Source organism: Gambusia affinis, linkage group LG24 (genome assembly GCF_019740435.1).
Source record: "Gambusia affinis linkage group LG24, SWU_Gaff_1.0, whole genome shotgun sequence".
In the NCBI taxonomy this organism is placed as follows: Eukaryota; Metazoa; Chordata; class Actinopteri; order Cyprinodontiformes; family Poeciliidae; genus Gambusia; species Gambusia affinis.
Genome location: NC_057891.1, coordinates 4,514,958 through 4,537,176, shown reverse-complemented (window position 1 = coordinate 4,537,176; position 22,219 = coordinate 4,514,958). Strand labels below are relative to the sequence as shown.

The window sequence follows — 22,219 nt, the reverse complement described above, 5'->3', positions numbered from 1 at the left end:
CCTTCACAAGTGCAGATGCAAACTTTTCATTTGTCGAAAATTACAAAAGAAAATGTTAAATATTTGTCAATGATATATTTTATGTTTTGTTTTGTTTATTTTCTCCAACTGAGAATTGACAACCAGACAGTGAAGAAATAATACGTTAGATATTACTGTTTTTATTTTTGTTATATGCAACTGTTTTTTTTTTAAGTAAAGTAGAAAGAAAATGTTATTATAATAAAGCAGATGTTGAGTTTCTCTAATAAATTACACCTGGACTCTGAAAACACGGATATAAAGGTTTAATAAAAACACAAGATATGTATTAAGTTTTATTGTTAAAGGAGCAATGAAGAAATATTGTAGTAAAGAAATATATGGTTTGATTTGAAAGGTTAAGTTTTAATGTAGGTGTTAAAACTGCAGCTGCAGTAGCGTCAAGGTCCAGTTCTCCCAGTGCAGTAGTCCAATCAGCCACTAGAGGGCGCAGGACGACTCTCGCTCCTCACGTTTCTTCTTCAGCTGATTTTCTTTCTTGGGTTGATAAACAGGAAGTGTGAGGATGGCATCTTCACCTTCATCGTCCTCCTCTTCCTCAGCTGCAGCATCAGTGATCCTAGTGGTCCAGTTCATCTCCTGCTGATGATTCCAGTTCTTCTGGGTTTCTGCTGCTCAGCTTCATTGACAGCTTCAGCTTTTCTGACTGGACTAACAGATGATTGATTGGAAACAGAGATGGTGGAGCAGATCCTGCAGGGGGCGCTCTGGGGCCTCAGTGTTCAGGTCGGTTACAGTCACAACTCCCAGAGTCCTGAATCTTCTGGTTCCTTCCTGAAATTATTTCCTGCAGTAAAATGTTGGCTGTAAATGAGATGAAAACAGAGAAAAACCTGAAAAAGTTCAAATCTGACCTCAGAGTTTCACGGTTCAGATCACTGTGGATACAAAGAGAGGAAAACATGGAAGTAAAGGAGTTGAAGTTGTTTTTACTTCAGAGTAGCCGGACCTTTTGAATGCAACTAGAATTAAAGCTGAATAATTATTATATTCATAGATGTCTAGCTCCAACCAGAAACACTGAAGTCGTCCTTTGTTTGAATCCAGAAGCTTCTTGCTCTGTTTTGCTTTAAATGAGGAAAGAATGAAGCCAAACTCAGGGATGGAACCAGCAACCTGTGAGACCCAAATGCTTTTCTTAATGCTCTGAGGTTCTGCTCATCTCACCAGGAAGGATCTCGGCTGCCATTTTACTTCAATTATGACATAAAAACAAATGAAATATGAACGTCACTTCCAAACCACCAGAAGAAGAAGAGATGATGAATTAATTTCAAACTTGTTGCATGTAGAGCTGAAGTTGTTCTCCATTAGTTTTTGTTTACTTTTACTCACTTACAAAGATCAACTAATGGCTCTCAGTCTAAAGGTGTGGAAAGAAGAATTCAGTCAAACTTTGGCTGTTCTGATAACAAAGTTTATTTATTGAGTCACTTGCACCAAAGCAGCTTTCAAAATGGCAGCCTTTACATCCAGCAGTCCATCTATTAACTAGTTAAACTCCACCTTGTCAATTTCCTCAGGCCAATCAAACTGCAGCTCGTTCTACAAAGGAGCTGTGTTTGGGGCGGGCCTCCTCTTTAGCACAATCCAAGATGGCCGCTGCAGAGGACACACCCGCAAGGTAGCAAACATTTCACCGACAAAGACTCATTAATACACGCTGGAATTCAAAATGTTGAAGAAAAACTGACTCCTTCTTAACAGAGACATGAAGTAACATGATAATTATCACATTTCTGGACCGTCGGGTCAAAACTTTTAGCTCTCGGTAAAATAGAGGCTAAAGCAGCTCAAGGTTGTTAAGCTACTGGGTTGATAAAATGCAGGAGAAGACGTGAGAGTTTTAGTTTAATGGCGTAATTAAGTTTTGACAGTATCGCTGCATTTCATCTGCTGGTATCGTATATCCGTGATAACGGTTTAACTGTGGGTCCTTGTCGCTCTTTGCAGCCCCTGCGTGTACGTGGAGGTGGGCAGCGGCTCCGGACCGGTTCGTGGTTTTCTGTGGTCGGACCTTCAGCTCTACCTGTGAGTTACTGACACACTGTATGCAATGCAGACACGGTGGTAAAATGAAGGCTTTATTGTTTAGATGTGATTCAATAAATCAGCCCAAATAAACTTCTATTATTTCGAAATAAGGTAGTAAATAAAAGTATTTTATTAACAGAAAAGCAAATAAAAACTCACGGGGTCAACAACGAGTCATCCATAGGGGCTCATGAATATTGGTAATATGTAAATATTCAGAAATCATTTATGAGGGTAAAAAAAAAAGATTACTTTTCTAAAATGCGAGATAAGCATTCCTGCAGTCTGCATGTCTAATCTTAATCCATGTAATCCTGAAATTTCCCCAAACATGCCAAAATAAAAATGACATTCTATTTAATGTAATTAGAAGTAATGGGGAATATACTGTGAGGACTCCCATTTGGAGATTTAATACCTCGTTCTTGAACAGCAGCTCTTTTTGTGCCCTTGTTAGGAATAATCTTTCACAGTTTCTTCTGCCATGATTTGGGATGCGGCCAAGGTCACCTTCAGAGGGCAGCTCATTTCCTGTAGCTCTTTTCAGAAAAGAGTTTTGGAGGAAAACAGAAACAAACTAGAGAATGAGGTGTCTGGGTTGGAGCATATACATAAACAATTTCCTACATCAGGGAATCTCCAGGCATTAGTTGCTGCCAGGACCAAGCTGAATATGGACTTTACTCGCCACACACAGAACCTGTTACTCTATACTAAACAGAAATATTACGAGTTTGGTAACAAGTCAAGCCGTCTGCTTGCCTATCAATATGATAAGAACACGCAGCAGGGATGTTACCTGTGATCCATCTGTTATTAATAACTCTTTCAGAGACTTTTATAAATCCCTTTACACAGAGTAATAGGGAAACCAAAATACCAATATCTGATTCTGGTCAAATACAATCAGATATTGGTTCCTATTTAGACGGTGTTGTCTTGCCCTCCGTGCTGCTTTTACACCCGAGGAGGTTTGGGCGCCAATCCAATCGATGCCAAATGGAAAATGTCCTGCTGGATTTCCACTGGAATATTTAAGAAATTCTGGCCCGAGATCCATCTCATCTTTTTACCTGCTATAAACGATTTCTCAGCAGGAGGTGCGCCTCCATCTTGGAGTTTTGCTTCTATCAGCTTATTGTTGAAGAAAGACAGGAATCCCCTAGATTGCTCATCCTATAAACCTATCGGGCGCGGAGATTAGAAAAAATTCTCCAGAAGATAATAAACTCCGACCAGACAGGTTTTATGAAATCTAGATGTGGAACAGACAATGTGCGTCGTTCTCTAAACGTCATTCATTATCTTAATCAACATAAAAACTCTGCTCTGCTTCTCTCTGTCGATGCAGAAAAGGCCTTTGATCGGGTAGAACGGCCCTTTTTATTCATAGTTTTACAGAAATTTGGCATGGGCCCTAATTTTATTCTTAACATGATTAAAATCTTCTATTCCAATCCAGTTGCCATTGTAAATACTGAGGGTTGTAGACAGGGTTGCCCTTTGTCTCCTTTGCTGTTCACGTTGTTTATTGAACCTTTAGCCGTGGCTATTAGATCTAACCCAGACACATCTGGGATTAGGACAGGTGAAGATCACCATGTGATCTCTCTTTTTGCAGATGATGTCCTTTTATACCTGGAAAACCCAAATAAATCGGTCCCGGCTGTACTTAGTTCCATAGATAAATTTGGTGCTCTTTCGGGTTATAAGGTTAATTTAGGCAAGTCTGTCGCTTCTCCTTTCAATATCCCCCAAGATATGGAGCTACAACCTATTTTTCATAAATCTAAAAGGTTTCAAGTACTTGGGCATCTTTATTACCCCTGATCTGAAAGACTTATTCTCATCAAACTACTCCCCCCTAGTTCAGAACATGAAGAACGATCTGTAGAAATGGTCTACTTTACCCATATCACTTCTCTGTAGGGTTAATACCATAAAGATGAATATTCTCCCTCGCTTAAACTACCTGTTTCAAAACCTTCCTTGCTACTTGTCCCTTACATTTTTTTAAATCCCTTAATTTTCATATTTCTCGTTTTATCTTTACCCAGTTTGCAGCTCTACTACTGGTCTGCTCAGATTAAAATGATGTCAGACTGGTTTTCAAGTAGAGACACCAGCATATGGCAGGTTCTTGAATCTCTATCATGCTGTCCCAGAAGGAGAAGTTCTCTCCCTTTTATCAATAACTTGGATCAGTTGGATTCATTGAAGGAAAACATGGTAGTTTATAGTACTTTGTTAGCTTGTCAAGACATAAGGAAATACTTGAATATTCCCCCCTTTATCTCAATTAGATCCTCCTGACTTTAAACCCAGATCTACCGATTTCTATTAGAAGTATCGTCCTATTGAACTGGTCCTGTTCTGGTCTGAATGATTCCTCTGATCTGTTGATTTCCGGTGTTATCAAATCATTTAATCAAATCAGGGACAAGAGCTTCATTCTGCAGAAAGATTTTTACAAATATCTTCAAATTCAGCATTTTATTGATTCATTATTTGGGTCCAATGCATTTCGTAGGGAACTGAGGGACTTAGAAAATGTTCTGGTTTCCATTGTTACTCATCTCTGCACCATCAAGCTTTGACTCTGTGAAGCGGTTTTGTGATCTGGAGATGAAGTTCAATCCTTTAGATTGGTTTAAGATTTGCAATGGAAGTTTTTCCTCAATGTATTTCTATTTCTATACAAGAACAGGATTTTAAACTTTTCTATAGATCCTACTTTACCCCTGTTGGTCTTCAGAGAATGTTCCCCATCCGTTTCAATCTGTGTGGTAAATGTTTGAGTTATAGAGGTAATTTTCTCCATCTGTTCTGGTCTTGTGGTTTATTAAGGACTTTTTGGAGGGACGTACATTTGGTGACTGAACAGGTTTTGGGTGTTTGCTTTTCTTTGTCTCCTTTGTTTTATCTTCTAAATGTTTCCTCCAATCATTTGGATGCACATTTTAAAACCTTGTTTACAATTCTTGAGTTTCTTGCCAAGAAATGTATTTTGTTACAATGGACTTCTCCTTCTGCCCCCACAGTAAATATGTGGCTCACAGATATTTGTTATCCTTCCTTTAGAAAAGAAACCCAGGATCTTCATCACAAATCAGACACAATTTTTGACACTTTGGTCCCTTTGATTTTAGTTTTTGATTATTTAGTTTTAAAGCTCTATTTGTTCTTGCCTGTTTTTGTTTCCTCTCTTGATGGCTGAGGGGTGATGAGGACTGGAGAAGATTGACATCTTGTTTCTTGTTCATGTTGGTTATTTTGTTGTGTTTTTTTATGTGTGTGTGGCGGCACAGGTTTGTTCTTTGTATCATAACGAATGTAAAATTAATAGAAAATAATAATGGTGACTAAAACTAGACCAAAAATTAGGAAATATAATATGATAGAGGTGACTATATTTAGGAAAGAAACCTGGACTCAGTGATGAATTGGTGTATCAGATTAACAACATTATAAATAAATAATTATTTTAAATGTCTATGCTCCATATGAATGTCATCATAATGAAGATGAATACCTTAATAAACTTGCTTATTTTTGCTCTTTTATGCAAAATGAGAAGTGAAAAAGTATCTATGTGTCACATGAATGCAGATAAAAACTCTCTGATTCCTTTTTGTACAGATTGTAATGTAATAATTTCAAGTAAAGAAGTTTTCCCAGCATGTAGTTTCACTTCTACAAGTGAAACCTGTCATAGTTTGTTTGCTGGACCATCGTATCACTAATATCTTTTACAATGTGTTTACTAGTGATGGGTAAATGAGGGGTCACGTGTCGTTTTGACCCAAAACTAAACTGTATCGATATCGTCACTGAATACTGACACCTGCTGGACGTTAAAAGTCCCTACAGGCAACGCAGTTGGCAGAATGATTAGATGACCTGGTCTAAACAATAAGATTGAAGTCATTGTGTTTTATTGTATATTATATATTGCATTATGTCATATCTTAAGTTAAATTCATAAAATATTTGATATTCTTCAATAAACAATGTGAACCAAGTGATGAAAATGAAAGTGTTTGGAATGAGGATGATTGTGGACGGTTGTTTGTGTTGTTTTTTCACAAATTTTGAACTTTAGCCTGTTCCGTTTTTTTGACAACTTCTCCTGCTGTCGAAAAAAATAAATGTAAACAATGAAATAATTGATAAAAAGCAACTGATGGCTGCATATCTGAGTTTATCCTGGTGAATCTGTTACTTCATTCTGATTCACTATAATGTCTCAGCATTGAGGAAGTGGATTTATTTAAATAAAACAGATTTTAGTGACACTGTATATTGTTCATATAAATAAAATTTTTGTGTTTTATATTTATTTTGTACGTAGATCTTTATGAATGTGTTTTGCAGGAAATATCTTTTTATATTTATATGTAGCCGGGTTGTCTGTATTTTCATTCATGGGGAGGAATTTAAGAATAAAATTATGAAATGTATAATTTAAAAGGACAAACATGTGCAACGCTTAAGCTGCAGAACATAATATGAAAGTAAACTAAGAGTCAATTTCAGCTGAATTTGGATTCAGATCAAGTAGAAACAACAATAAAGTGAAAACCGATGTTTTGTTTTCTAACATAAGATCAAAATGGTCCAAAAACTACAAAACATTTCGTTTGTCTTGAGGCTTCATAGTTGATGCCGTACAGTAAAAGATCAAGAATTATTTTGGCAAATTCATCCCACTGACAGATTCACTTTTTTATAAACACAGTTCGGTGAATCATTGTCATTTAGAAACAGTTCCTGTATCGATCAGGTGACTTTGAAAGCAATAAGCACCGACATCACTAGTGTCTTCTGTTTATCACCTTCAAGGTGTGAATTAGATCATTTACCCGCAACAGTAATCAAAATTAGACACATATATAAACTGGTGTTGTTTATTTTCTGAACAAATATCCTGTTACTATCATCAAACTGATCAGTTGTAACGTTAAATTACCAAGAGAGGCAGCGACTTGTACAGACTGTTAACTTCTGTAACCTATAGAACCGGATTATATTGTGACATAATAAAAGTGATGTAAAGATAAAAATAGAGCAGGTTGGAACACAGATTTGTCTCTAAATATCACAGTGAAGCTGCTACTTCTGGGCTCTAGCAGGTAAAATAGAAATATTATATTAAAGATATAAAAGCCTTTTGGAAAGAGGTTAAAACTATAATAATAGTAAATTATCTCTCACATCGTCGATGAGGAGAATATGATTGTAGATTTTTCAACAATCCTTCAGCAAGTTATTTATCTGTGAACCTTTCCAAGTAGAAAAGGTCAGTACTGTAGAAAGTATCATAACTCAGGATCTCTATCAGGGAATGAAATAACAGTCTGTAAATAAATCTATAGGAACGGATGTTATTTCAGCAGAACATCTTAAATATGACAGGTCAAAGGTCACCACTCTTCTTTCCTTGTGTTTCACTGGTTTTATTATGTTTGGCTTTATTCCTGATAACTTGATGAATCTACTTCCTGTAATTAAAAACAAAGGTGGAAACATTGTCAGCTCTGATAACTATAGATCTATAGCACTAGATAGTAGACTGTGTAAAGTCTGAACTAATTATTTAGTCAAAACTAGTAAAGGTAGTTTTGTCTCCAAGTCCAAACCTGACACTGATTTGTATTTATATACGGTTAAAATAATTATAACTGCAAACATTCTATGATTTTTCTGTGTTTTTTGATTGTATAAATCAAAGAAAACTAAATATGAAATATAACCAACCTGGTGTGGTCAGATATACAGTAAGATGTCTGAGCTGTTGATGAAACAACTGTGATTCTGCATCCTTTCATGTCAGAGAAGGAAGATTTTGATCTCCTCTGGTGTTTAATGTTTATATGAACGATTATTAATCATTTAATGCTGATTATTTGCAGTTTAAGTTCATCATCTGTAGAACTACATGATGTTCAAATCAAAAAGTTTCATCTTGATCTGTGGCACTAAGGAGGAAAATAATTGAGTATTTTTACATTTCAAGCTGTCTGGGACTTTATTGAATGAATTAAAATAACTTGTTCATGTGTTTACAGATTGTTTGTCTGATGATGTTTGCTGTCAGGTTGGATGATCAGGTAAATAACATTTTCAGTAAGTTTGGATTCTGTTTAGATAAATTGTAGAAAAAAACAATTTCCAGGTGAAACCAATGAATGAGGCACAATACAGAGAAACACCTGAGTTTGATCCAAAGCCTGGGAAACCGTCTGGTTCTGATGCGATCCAGATAGATTTATGTTGATGGGAATAAACAGAGCAACACAAGTTATTGTAATTATTTCACATCATTGCATTCTGCGCAATGTTTAAAAAGTCAGTTTTCAAAGATTGAAGTTGTTTATGATGATGCATTGAGACTTTAGCTAAATAAACCCAGATGGATCAGAACCAGTGAAGCGTTTGTATCTGCTGCACCAATAAAGTTTATGTATAAATGTATTGGTCTTTTAAACGAGTCTAATAATAGAACGATCCTTCTGTTTATTAAAATAAAAAATATAATGCAGTAAAACAGTCATCAGTCCTCTGGAGACGTTGGTATGATTCACTAGTAGCTTTTATTATGTGTTTTTTATTTGTTATATCATTAAGTATTTAGGACTTTGAGTGTGTAATAAAATCTGTCTATCTAAAGGTATTTTTAGCCAATTGGTAAAGATCATAATGATTGTAAGATGTGTGGTTAATATCAGTATTATCATAAATTATCCAACTGATTGTGTGTAGAAGTAGAGCTTTGATATTTATTCTGAATTATATGAAACTTTACTGTCATCACAGTAACATGGATCCTAAAGAAAACATCTACAGTAGAGGTTTAATTTTAAAATATGTATGAAATGTTTCTGACATGAAGAGTCAATAGATTTAGTTCAGTGGTTTCATCCTCCAGGTGTGATGTGATGTCACTGCTCAGCAGGTGGTCCAGCCTCACTGGTTACCAGAGCAACTCCTGAGAAACCATCATGTCTGATTTCATCCTGAATGTGTATTTTGGTCATGCTGTAAATATCTTGTTTGCTCATCGATGTACTTTAAAGAATGTGTCAAAGAGTTTGATTTTAAGTCACAGGTTTCTGAACTTCACTCTGTAAGTGATACAATGAGGAATAACAAAAGTCAGTTAATTTAAATAGGCACCACAGAACCGGTGATTGTCAGATCTCAAAGAAAATGTTCTAAAGTGTAGAGGAAGAGTTATGTATGGATATAGTGACACTTTTATTTGTTTTTATCCTAAGTAGGTTAAGAATATTTTGAAAGGTAAAACCTGTATTTAATGAATGTTTCTGTTCTCTCTGACTTTCAGCTCAGCCTGCTGTAACCGGGTCGCCCCGTCATCACAGACCTGCTAACAAGAAATTTGAGAGGTATCTGAGTGAAACTGTTAGTTTAGCAAAGCAGGATTAATGAAAGAGTCACACAGTAAGTTAAAAGTATTATATTGGAACAACTTTGAGATAATGTTTTATTAAAAAGTTTTTTGTTTTCCAGGCTTTGTGGATGTCATCACTCCATCAGAAGAGCCGTTTGCATCAATGTTGAGGTTGCTGAAAGTTTCTTCTCTGTGGTTGCTGCTCTCCAGAAGAGGCCACTTTGTCAAGAACAAGGCAGGTTAGTAGGAAAGTTTATGAAGCAAAACCTGAACAATTCTGTTCATGAGAAACTGAAGGATTTGTTTCTCCACACAGGAGATCATGGGCTGGAAGAAGAGACTGTTTCCATAGAAACCAGCAGAGGTAAGAGCTCATAATTGACTTTACTGTTTTTATTGTTTGTCTTTATCTCAGACAGGCTCACTTCTCCTTCCAACAAGTTGCAGAGCAGAATATATTGTGAAAGGTAAGAGTTAACACTTGACTTTATTACAGCCAGTGATGAATTTTTATAATGTTTGTCTTTATTTCAGACAGATTAACTTCTCTCTCCAGCCAGTGCAGCTTCCTGATGGCATCACCTCTTCATGTTGTTTCATTAAAGACAAATCAAAGTGTCTCCTGTGTGATCATTGACCCTGCACAGAATGTGGAGTAACTTTAACTTTAACTTTAACTTTAACTTTAACTTTAACTTTAACTTTAACTTTAACTTTAACTTTAACTTTAACTTTAACTTTAACTTTAACTTTAACTTTAACTTTAACTTTAACTTTAACTTTAACTTTAACTTTAACTTTAACTTTAATCTTTAACTCTAACTCTAACACTCTAACTCTAACTCTAACACTCTAACTCTAACACTCTAACTCTAACTCTAACTCTAACTCTAACTCTAACTTTAACTTTAACTTTAACTTTAACTTTAACTTTAACTTTAACTTTAACTTTAACTTTAACTTTAACTTTAACTTTAACTTTAACTTTAACTTTAACTTTAACTTTAACTTTAACTTTAACTTTAACTTTAACTTTAACTTTAACTTTAACTTTAACTTTAACTTTAACTTTTCAAGGGTCTAAAAGAGGAAAAGGCACATGAAACAAGCAAGGTTTTTACTTTTTATTTAAACAAAAAACTCAATACATGTGATTGTTGCTACTCAAAAGTAGCAACAATCACATGTATTCAACACAAGACACAGATCATGATGGCTGGAAACCTGCAAAGAGAGAAAACAACAAAGTATTGTCACATTTCTTTACTCACCAGGCAGATGAACCTCTTCAAGATTCTGCTGGACTCAATCATCTGAAACACAAATAAAACTTTCACTCATTCTGAACAAAGTCTCAGAGTTCTTCTTTACAACACTTGCATTTCTTGAAAAACTCACCAATAAGCAGGCCATGCCTGTAACCATGGAAACAAGGCTCCACACCTGTTGGACATCTGGCTCACTTGGTATTCAGCAAAGACAATCTGGGGGAAAAAAAACTGGAGGACACAAACAACTTTATGATTAAACATTTTACTTGTATGGAGGAGGACAATGAACCAGGGCAGCTTCAGGTCAAAGTTCACCTCCAGGCTCTGCAGACAAAAAAAAAAAAACAATGTTACTGATGAGTTTAACCACAAATAAACGGTTGCTGAACTGAACATAAAGTCTCATTTTAACTAGAGTGGAAACCGCTACTAATGGCATTTAAGCACATTAAAAATGAAATGAATAAATTCACTATACATCTGCTACACAGGCAGCAGCCGATCATTCCTCCACAAACACTACAATCTAAATCAGCTGCTGTCAGCTCGTCCAACATGGTGAACCGAACCAGGAAGCTGTGGCTCCACGGAGATCTGCAGAGACACAATGGGTTCTGACATGGATCAGTTACACACTGAGGCACTTTAAATCGTTTTTATGCATTAAGATGCTGCAGCTTCTGTTTCAGTCATCGGCACTGGAAAAAATATTAGTTTCTCTGAAAACAAAGACAAATGTTTAAACGTCACATTGTCATTTCAAAAACTAATGCACAAATAAACCAACCTGTGTTTGACCATGAACCAGAAATCAGTCACAATCCGTTTCACCTGCTGTCTGCGGCGGACTGGAAGCTGCGGGGACAAACGTCACGCTAAACGTCAAACAATGTCTGGATTCACACTGACGCACAGCGACAACACTAAAAGTTTGCACCAAATACAAACCCAACAAGGAAGCTGCTCTGAAAACAGGTTTTACTATCGCCGCTCCAAACGCTTCATGGAGTTTTAAGGAGCCGCTCGGCTGCAGATGAAACCCACCCGTGGACTCACAGATGGACACGACGCTGAAAAACTCTGGAGAGAGAAAAACGGAGAGAAGTTAATTCACATTTTAGACACTCAAACAATCGTTCGTCAAGTATGAGAGCCTGGCTGACTTTACCTGCAGCACAATCTGCAGACCCACCGAACCGAACCTGATCCAGAGCTCAACTAAACGCCTCTGGTTCATCCCCTTCCTTTTTATCCGGTTCCCCACAGGTGACTCCAATCAGCGCTGATCACGTCCTCCGGAGCTCCACCGGATGATTCGTTCACTTTCAGTCTCTTCTTGTCATTTTTAGTATGATGATTGTGCTGCACTTTTCTCCTTTTGGGTCCATTCGCATCATTTTCTGGGGACTTTGGTCATTTTAACCTTTTTTGGTCCAAAGACAACAGAAATATATAAAACCTTTTGCCTAAATGTGTCACTTTTACATAAATATAAATACATACAGCTTATTCATAAAGCCCTTCTCACAAACATAATAATTGACCTTAAATTATATCAATAAAACTAAATTTAGACAATCAAATCATCAATTGTCCCCAGCAGGCTGCGGAATGTCGCCGTCTAGTGGACAGAAACTGCACAGCGTCTTCAAATAACATTTCAAAACAACCTAATCTTCTACAACTGGAACTTTCTGCAGTTCATGAGCTACTGGAGCTGATTTCATACATTATCACATATACATCACTATAAACATCATTTTATTACTTTTTTTAAATAAGACAAAATGCCTTTCTTGTCAGGTTTAACACCTATTAAAGACTACTTAAACAAACAAAGAAAGACAAAAGAGTTACATTCTTTTGTACTCGCGAGGAGAAACAGCCAGAGAAATGTTTTCAGTTCACAAATCTTGTCCGTTCTCCCTTTTTATTGCCGTTAGGATCCCTGTCACAGAGAGCGTTGCAATTTCTCAAAGGGTGGGGAAAAACACTTCAATCGCATAATTGCAACGCAAATGTCAGTCACTATCTAGACACATGTTATCTACACGCTAGATTATTCTGTTCCAGATACGGTAAAACAGAGCAAGTTGTACGTCTTCACTGCGACGGTTTTACAGCGATCTAACGGGTCAGGAAGGCCGAGGTTTCTGCTGACCGATAAACCCTGTTGGACCTGGTCGTCGCTGCTTTTCTTCAGAGAGGCTTTCTGGAGGAAAGAAACAACAGAAAAACATTCTTTAGGCTAAGATAAAACAATAAAGGTATATAACTCAAGAACATGATATATGTCAAACTAAAAAGCTACATGAAACAGCAAATATTTGATCATTATATATATAATTTACCCAACATTTCTACACCTGAAGCTTTTTTAAATAGAGATAAAACAATGTGAACAATGAGGTTCAGATCAGGAAACATTAATAGTTTGACTTCTAAAGGTCTGCAGAGAAAACCTTCAACGATTCATGATGTGGATTTTCTGTTTGGCTTCCTTAATATTGACTAAACTAAATCAAATGCCAATAAAAGTCATTTAACAATCCGTGGATACAAACAGATCAGGGTCAAAACACGCTCCGGTTTTTATTGACTACCGTCAGAAACAATTTAAACTCTGTCTCACGTTTCAAACGGAAGAAAACGACGTTGATGGGAACGGTTCAGATCCTCGCTGGGCAGACTGGAGGAGCTTCTTCCTCCTGGACCCTCCTCTTCCTCGCCCAGTAAAGCAGCACTGAGCTCCAGTGATACAAAGAAATGTTTCCATCAAATCAATATTCAAGCAGCAAAACCTTTGATCGGTGCTGAGTTCAAAGTCTTTGCTGCTCACCTGATAGACTGAAGGTTTTTTTCTTTGTAAACCATCTGATCGTTCTGCTTCATCCCACAGTAGCACAGCCTGCTGTCCTCTGCAGAGACGGTTTGAATCACCAGCTGGTTTCCAGACATGAACAACTTTGATTTAAAGTGTGGAGAGCTGCAGACAGACAATGTTAAAAGAGTCCATCCGATTTCTATTCTGGAAATATTCAGAATATTCAGGATCAATTGGTTCGTAGCCGGTGAGGCACTGACTTAATCCTAATCAGATTTACTAATATAAAGTCCTGCATGTTATTGTTTACGTAGTGAAATTTCGCGCATGCGCAGATTGCTGGAGAGAAGAAAGACTATTCTTTTACATGCCGCGGTAGAATAATTCCGTTAACTCAATAAAACTAACAAATCTAGTTATTATTCGTTGAGTGCTAGGATCCAAAAACCAAACTACAAATCAGAACCATTTCTCTCGCTCTCTGAAGCTACAGGCAGACTCGTTGCCACAGCAACTGACGAAAATGCCACTTTACGTTTCAGTTCAACGACATATTTCCCACTCAAAGAACAAAACATTCGGTCTGATGCAGTGCTTTGGTTTTAGGCTTCATGTTTTTCTGGCCTTTATTCATAAATAATCGCTGTGGCAGATCAAAGCTGCTGCTGGTTTCTAAAGTAACAGCAGTTTGCTGGTTATGTTTCTTTTCTGCAATCTTTACGCACATTTCTATAAAAACTACAAAAACATGTAATTGTCGTCTTACCTTATAAATAAATCCGCTCATTCTGAACAAATATATCCCTTCATCCTAAACCAAGTCTGTCCTGGACACGAGTTGAGAAAAGGAGGCAGGAAAAGGCCGTTTCTAGCAGGACGTTCACAAAGCCTGTGTTTTCTTTCCGTTTGGACCTTTCAGCTCCTTTACTCATTATTTCCTGGTTCGACTGAAAATACGCGTTAGATAAATATTTAAGTGTATAAATGTAGTCATTCATGTTGACTTCGGAAGAGAGGAGGAAACTATGTCTCTGCATTTGACTTATTTACAGTATCTTACTCTGCAGTGAAGGAGTCACTACACTAATGTCTGGGATCGCGAGCGCCCCCTGTCATGAGGCAAGAGAACTGCCTGAATGTGCCCGTTTTAGAAAACATTTTGATGTTTTTACTCTTATTTTAAGACGTTGCAGCTGCTGACCACTAGATGGAGACATTCAGCAGGAAGGCAGTGACTTTAAAGAAGCTCCTATAATTTGCTGAAAAGTTTCTTGTAAATTATTTTGTCTTATTTAAGAGCACTAAGAAACTCTAGAAACTAAACTCGGTGAGATTTTATTTTTGCTGATTTCAAACTGAACACTGGATAGAAAATAAATATTTTCCTTTTAGTTCCAATGATCATAAAAGTTCCCAACATGTGAGGACGAATCAAAAGTTTCCAAGTGAAGAATAAAAAGTGTTTCTGCAGATGAAGTGAAATGTGGAGTAAATTGCTCCAGATCTCCTCCGTTGTTGTTCTGAACATGTTGAGCAGTAAATGTTGATTCATCAGCTCAGCTCGGACCTGTGGCTTCTGGATCTTCTTAATAAATAAATGCTTTCCTCGTAAATTTGTCATTAAAAAATCACCACATTTTTACACTTTGCAAAATTTTGTGAAAAACATGCCGAGGGAAGAAATGAGGCGAGGAAAAGTGTTGATGGTTTGATCAGAGGACTGCTGGCTGCTTGGAGAGCTTCACTTCTTCACTTCTCTTCCTCTTCACACTTCACACCAAACACTTTACAGATTCTCTTCGGCGACTCTCGTTCAGCTCGGCCGTAAATCCACCGGCAGACTGAAGCTTCGTTTCTTCATCTTTACGCAGAAATACTTTCTCTGGGCCTCGACCTCAGAGGGAACAGTTAAAGCCCGACGAGCCGAGCAGAGTCACGTTTCTACAAACGGGAGAGTTTCCGGAGTCTTCGGCAGTGATGAAGGTTAGTTAGACTGATTAAAGCAGAGCTCTGCAGCCTGCAGCTCGTTACGACTGAAGATCACAAACTCAAGTTTAACAAAGAAACTAATACAGATTTCAACCATTTCTCAGTTTTTTAGTGAAAATTAGTTTTTCATTTTCACAACAAAATGACATTAAAAGTGTTTAAGTAAATAAAAATAAAAATCACATTTGGAATATTTTTCATTTAAACCTTTTTGTACAATATTAGAAATAAAAGATGCAAATAATCCATTTTCTTTTTTTAATAAGACAATAAACATTTAATACTGTCACAGTTTTAAAACTAAGCAGAGTTAAAACGTTAAATTAAAAGGAAAACTCTGATTCAGAAACTGCTTGTTAGAAAGGTGATTTTTTTATTTCAGGTTTTATACATGGTGTGTTCTAGTCCTGTACAGTCTGATAAAATAGATCCATTTATGACTAATTTAATATTATGTGATACATTTCTTATGTTGACTTTGTATTTTCTCCTGCAAATGTGACAAAGTTTGGTTTGAGGAGCATTTCTTGGTGATTCAATTCATTACACCAGATTATAAGACATTAAAACTAAACTAGACAGCAGTTTATAACTCATAAATACAGTTGATTTTATACTAGAGATAAGTTTCTGTAAAATCTCTGGTTACAGTTCGCATTTTACTCTAGAAAACAGTTTTATACAAACAAAACAAAAAACAAACTGGACGACGGTTGTGCAGCAGTCCGCGGCGAGGCTGATCTCCACCCACCGTTGTTGGCGTCGCGTCCCGGTCTAAACGGAGCCGTCTTTGGTTTGCCGGATGTCTGCGACGCTCTCTGGGACTCTGGCCACCATGCCCTCCAGAGACTTGGTCAGGCAGATCTGGCAACCCAGACGAGATCTGCAGCAGAGCAATAAATACACAATATTCAACTTCAGCTGGTAGAACAGCAGCTTCCACATTTCACCAAATGTTAGATTTGGAGCAGGATTTACACCCACTTCCTGTTTTATTGTCCAAAATTTCTCATTTTCTTACAATGACAGAAAATGTGTTTGTCTTCTTCTAACCAACCTTTAACAAAAGGTGAAATTATGTTTATTCAGAAACTTTTACTGAAATGATTCACCCTATTAAACTTGACTACATATAGGAAACAGTTTAAAAGAATCTGGCTATTATTACTGAAAGGAATAAACCCAAGAAAAAATTGAAATTAGATGTTTTTCTCTTAAAACAGCAAACTTGCTAAATCTGAAACAACGTATCAGAGCCACTGTACAAACTAAAGTAGAAAATTTCAGCCACAAAACTCAAATAAATTCATTAAAAAAACTTCTACATTTTATAGTTTCACACATTGACCATTTTCACCTTTTGCAACTCAGAAACTTACTAAACTAAAAAATGTGACAGTTTGTGATTTAAACTCTACATATGAGTGTTTTTTAGCAGGAATTTACAACTTTTTAAATCAAATTTGAATATTTTATTTGCTTGATTTACTAAATAAGACAAACTCCATTTCAAATCCTCACTTTTCTATTTTTATAATAACGGCATAATTAATTCAGAGAAACGTCTGTAAAATAGATCAAAAACAACCATAATAAACACTATTTAAATTTATGCTTTCATCACCAAATATTGATTTCTGAACTCTTCCCGAGTTAAAACATTTGTGTTGTTGTTTCTAAATGAATATAAACTTGTTAAGCGCTGCATCTTTTTTGTAACTTTTCTGCAAATAAATGCAAAATTTTGCTTTGATTTTCAGAGACATGTTGTCAGTAGTTCATAGAATAAAAGAACAATGTTCATTTTATTCAAACATAAACCTAGAAAAAGTAAAATCAGAGAAACTCAGTGGTGTAATTTCTTCCTGAGCTGAAGGTTATTCACATCAGAAATATAATTGATTCTTGTGCTAAAATGTGTTTTATAATGTGATAAAATAAAACTTTCCCCTTACGTATCGGTCAGGCCGTAAGCCAAGTCCAACATGTCCATCTCCTCGTCTGTGACCGGCCCCAGCTTCTTGTACATCTCTTCGTCGAAGATCAGGTGACACGTGGAGCAGGCCAGGGTTCCCTCACACGCTCCTGAAACCCAGACACCAGCTCCTTCATCCCGCCGTCTGCTCGCCGTGACATCATCAATATTCATCGGTGGCGTTTTCCTACCAAACCCGTCAAAGTCCAGGTCTTCGTTGATGACGACGTCCAGCAGAGAGTCGCCAGGCGAGGCCTTCACGGTGATCTTCTCCCCGTCCCGGTTGATGAAGTGGACCGTCACCTTGCTGTCTGACCTGAGACGCACAAAAGAAAATTTTACGTAATTATCTAAACGCATCATATAAAGTGTTTTTTTTTTATTTGTTTTCAACATTTTCCCTCATTAACTAAACTAACAAAATGCTTGCTAGACTCTGGAGCCAAACAGTAAAGTATCTCACTCTTTTGAAGGTTATTTGATAAACAAACTCAAGGAGGGTTTATTATGGTGTAAAAACACAAGAAAGACAAAATTAAGAGGGAAAAAATTTCTAATAAAAACATAAGAAAACCCTCTTAAATCTACATTTCTGTTTGTGTGTGTGTTGAATTTGACAGCTGACATTTATCTTATTTTTTATTAAAATCAGGGAAATCATTTCCACATTCTTTAGATTTTTTACACAATATTAATTTGCTATTATTGAACTAATTAGCGATTAGTTCAATAATAGATTAATCGGTTCTAAAACAAACAAGTCCTTTAAAACACTTTCTTGGACAAAGCATGTCGCCAAACATGCAGTTTCTTCTGCAGCCAGCAGAGGGCAGCAAGCAAATTACACTAATATCCTTGAAGATTTTTGGCAGAAGCTATGAGGTCAAGAAGAAGTAAAAGGACTGAACCCAACCAAGGAAAGCAGCCAGCTTCCATCAAATCACTGCAAAGAGGAGCTTTTCTCAGAAACAAGTCCAATTAACGTAACTGCATTAAACTAGTTAAGCAGGAGATCTGAACAGAAGGACCCGCAGCTCAGAAACAGGCAGGAGACGCCACACAGTTTCTCAGGTTTGTTTCTTTCACATGTGAATGCTGAGAAATGTACATTCCCTCCCCATCAGCATGAATGTTATTCATTTGGTTGAATTTAGATTTTAGCTAAATGCAAAAAAAATAAAAATAATTTAAATCTCAAATTGTTTTCAGGCTCCAAACGATTCAGAAAGTTTGCATGGAATCAACCAGCTGACATTTTAGTTACACTTGTGGATAAATGAACTTTACAAGCAGGATGGTGGCACCAAAAATCCACTCCTGTGCAAAGTTTAGATTATGGAAATAATCATCAACTCATTTAGTCGTCAATTGGTCATTTGCTGAAAAGAACCCCGATATAATCAGTGCAGTAGAGAAAACAGCAGAAAAACCGACATATTTTACATTTCAGCTAAAAAATAATAATAATAATAATTCTGAAAAAGTTGCCACTTTCTGCAGATTTTTATTTAGCAACTTACAATATTAGAAATGCATAAAGATGACAAAATTATTTTCCTTTTAAAATATGAAGATTTGTTTGCCTGAAATACAATAATACAGCATTTTCTTAGTGAATGCTTGATCATTTTCTGCTGCAGCTACAGAAATATTTCTAACATCAACATGTAAAAAGCTCAAACCTTTCTGCTTGACTGATGTGTTGATTAATATTTTTGGATTAGATAATCAATAATTGGAGATCAAAAAGTGTTTAATAGAAGTTTTATTTCATAAGTGAAGCAAAAACTGCTATTTAAGGATAATTTCTGACAAAGAATATTTTGTTTTCCCTTTTTCTTAAATCCAAAATGTAGAATGTTTTTGTCGTTTAAAGTTTCTATTCTCTAGTTAACAATTACTAAATTTGTTCATGATGCTTTCAATAATTGATTAATCCAATTAATAGTTTCAGTGCTAGATCAAGATGTTATTGCATTTTCTTATTTTAAAAATAATTTATTTACATATTTGCATCATTTATTTCTAACATTGTATAAGTATGTGGTTAAATAAAAAGTCTGCAGAATGCCAGTTTTTTTATGTACCTAATTAATTGCCAGAATAATAAATCACTACAATAATTCAGATGCAGACGTAGTTTGGATATTTTGGGACGAATTTAAACTTGTGAATTTATTTGTTAAATATTTTGATATCGTTTCATAATTTAACTTTAGAAAAACAAGCCTTTGACGACAGCATCCTATTTTCTCCCATCCTTTTAGTAAAGTGAATTAAAAATCCCTGTTAAGTGATCCCATTTGTGAACGAGTGACGCCCTCAGATGCCTCTGAAACTTTAAACTCGATGACTTGCTCGAAGTCTCAAGACCAGGGAGAACCCGACTAATCGGCTTAAAAAACAGAAACCCTGGTTACCAGTGCAGTGCAGGCCAGCTTTGCCCTGCACTGCGTGACCTTTACGGGCCAAACACGTGCAGCCGAGTGAAATGTTCAACTTTGGACAGCAGCATGGATTCCTCGACATGTTATCCGCAGGATGGTCACAACCGTGTGACGTGTTGTCAGAGCGGCCAGCTGAGGAGAGCCAAACCTTCACCCTGAGCGCCTTCTCGCCTCTCGTTATACAATTAAACTCGCCGTTTGTCCCTGAGGAGTTCAGCTGTGGACGCAGCCTTCCAACCTTCACATGAGGGCCAACCTGGATCAGCGCAGACTTGTGGCAGATAGAGGCTTTCTAAGGACGCCTCCAATCAAATAAAGTCCAAACTATTTGCTGTTTCAGTGTGAAGAGTCAGCATCTTAACTTATCTGCTAAATAAACAGTTTTTAGACTCCAGTCTTTCAGGATGCCGTTTTGGATTTCCACTGCCATTTCATTTTTACAACTTTTCCTTGATATTTTAAAAGATTACAAGTAAAATTTAACAGCAGGTTTTTAATCTTGTTGCACTGAAACGATTAATCGATTGAAATAATCATCAACTAATTTAGTTATTGATTAATTGTGTATGGACTCGAAAGAAGGTAATTTACTGCAGAAATTAAGCCAAAAATTAAAAAAATACATATATATATTTAGCATTTAACATATAGAAAACAGTCTAAACAGTTTACCTTTTTTGATCCAATTTGAATGTATTTTTTTAGCTGCAGATTCATCTTTTGTTACAAATTATCAAGCATTTTTGTTCATCATTGAAAAAAGGAATTGATTTGTAGGTTTGCATATTTTAATGCATTTCACATATTCCATAAAAAAGGCTTTAGTGGTTAAAAGAAAAATCGGCAGGACACTTTACTTCATTCCCAACCAACTACCGTCAGCATGAGACACAATAGTGGCAGAATCATCCTGTGGGTCATGGATTATTTAAGCTTCCCAGTGAAAATTTAAGAGGAATTTCTCTGGAATGCTGTTGGAAACTTCTGGTAGTTTTGAAAAGGTGACTTTTTCAAACTTTACACATCTAAAAAAAACACCAGTCAAGTTCTGACAAGTATTCATAAGTGCCCCCGTACTTGACGTCACACACATTAAAAGTTTCACAAGAAACCAGCTGAGTTTTTTGTTTGTTTGTTGTTTTTTTTAACATAATTTACTCCATGTTTCGTATTCACATTAAGCTGAATCACACACCAACTTCATTCCTTCACCTTACAATGGAGTTTAATATGCCTGAGTCCACCAAAATGTGAAACACCGTAACAGCAAAGATACAGGAACATTTCCTCCGTTTTTCTGATAACAAATGTCACTCTAAACGTCGTTCCCGTTAGTAAATATTTACGTGAATAACTCACCTGAGTGGCTGTGTTCCGGTGGTGAAACTCCGCTCCGACGGCTGCCAGGCACCCCGCGACACCGCCGAGCTCCTCCGCGAATATTCCCGTAAACTAACCTGAGCGAGCCGCCTCGCCGCCGTGACTAAAGCCATTGGAAGAGGAGACAGGAGGCTATAAAATAAAGTTTTAGATAAACGAGCAGCGGCAGGTTCGGAATCTGCTGTCCGGCGACCGACTAGCAAATGAGACCTCAAAGTTTGGTGTGGGCAGAAGCTAGGCTAGCAGCCGGGCTAGCTTGTTTTAGCTGCGAGAAGTCACTCTGTCACTGTCGTCTTCATTGCGTAACATATGGCCCCTGCTGGCTGTATCAGACTCAAAATCAATTAGCTGATTAACCTGTCGGACAGCAATGCCTGGGTTAGTGGTAAAAAGTCAAAGTAAGCAGACGCTATCTACTGTAATCACACAGCGCTCTGGGTTATGCAGTCAATTTACAGTTGCTAAAGGTTTCCGCAGCTAGTTCCCCTTCAAAAAACAACAAGGAAACAGCGCCGGCCGTCACCGTCGCCGCCATATTGTGACAGGCACTATTTTTAAACACGCCTGCGAATTGCGGTTCCTGCATCTGGGATTATAGTTGATTTGCTATAAATTGTAGAATAAAGTTGTATTTCGTCGGTGACTAACACTAAAGTCTTAATATTTATCCATGGCCTCTTTTCTAACTCATTTGCCTTATTATTTGGTCATTAACCAAATTTGTGCCAAAACTTCCCCAGTAATTTTAATATTTATTATTTTCACATTATATTCACATTGGAATCCATTTTGCGAAGTGTGTAGTCTTTTTTTCTGTCACGCTAGCAGTGTGTTTGAGGTTAAAAT

General features: G+C 36.7%; 1 protein-coding gene and 1 long non-coding RNA gene across 3 annotated transcripts; one reads left to right on the top strand and one right to left on the bottom strand.

The window, feature by feature from the left end:
- Positions 1 to 221: 221 nt before the first annotated feature.
- On the top strand, positions 222 to 10,106 carry LOC122827467. Of its 2 annotated transcripts, XR_006370075.1 has the most exons (8): positions 222 to 768; positions 1,566 to 1,666; positions 1,996 to 2,073; positions 8,145 to 8,186; positions 9,422 to 9,482; positions 9,607 to 9,726; positions 9,804 to 9,954; positions 10,022 to 10,106. It is a non-coding gene; the product is annotated as an uncharacterized LOC122827467 (long non-coding RNA). The 2 variants fall into 2 exon arrangements; XR_006370076.1 differs by lacking the exon at positions 1,566 to 1,666 and having other exon boundaries at positions 750 to 768.
- Positions 10,107 to 15,920: 5,814 nt separating this feature from the next.
- On the bottom strand, positions 15,921 to 21,934 carry LOC122827209 (adrenodoxin-like). The gene is made up of 4 exons (XM_044109890.1): positions 21,353 to 21,934; positions 17,738 to 17,862; positions 17,527 to 17,656; positions 15,921 to 16,454 (listed from the first exon to the last, which is right to left on the bottom strand). Exons 1-4 carry the CDS (start codon positions 21,484 to 21,486, stop codon positions 16,346 to 16,348), a joined length of 498 nt encoding a protein of 165 aa, XP_043965825.1. The 5' UTR covers positions 21,487 to 21,934; the 3' UTR covers positions 15,921 to 16,345.
- Positions 21,935 to 22,219: the final 285 nt, after the last annotated feature.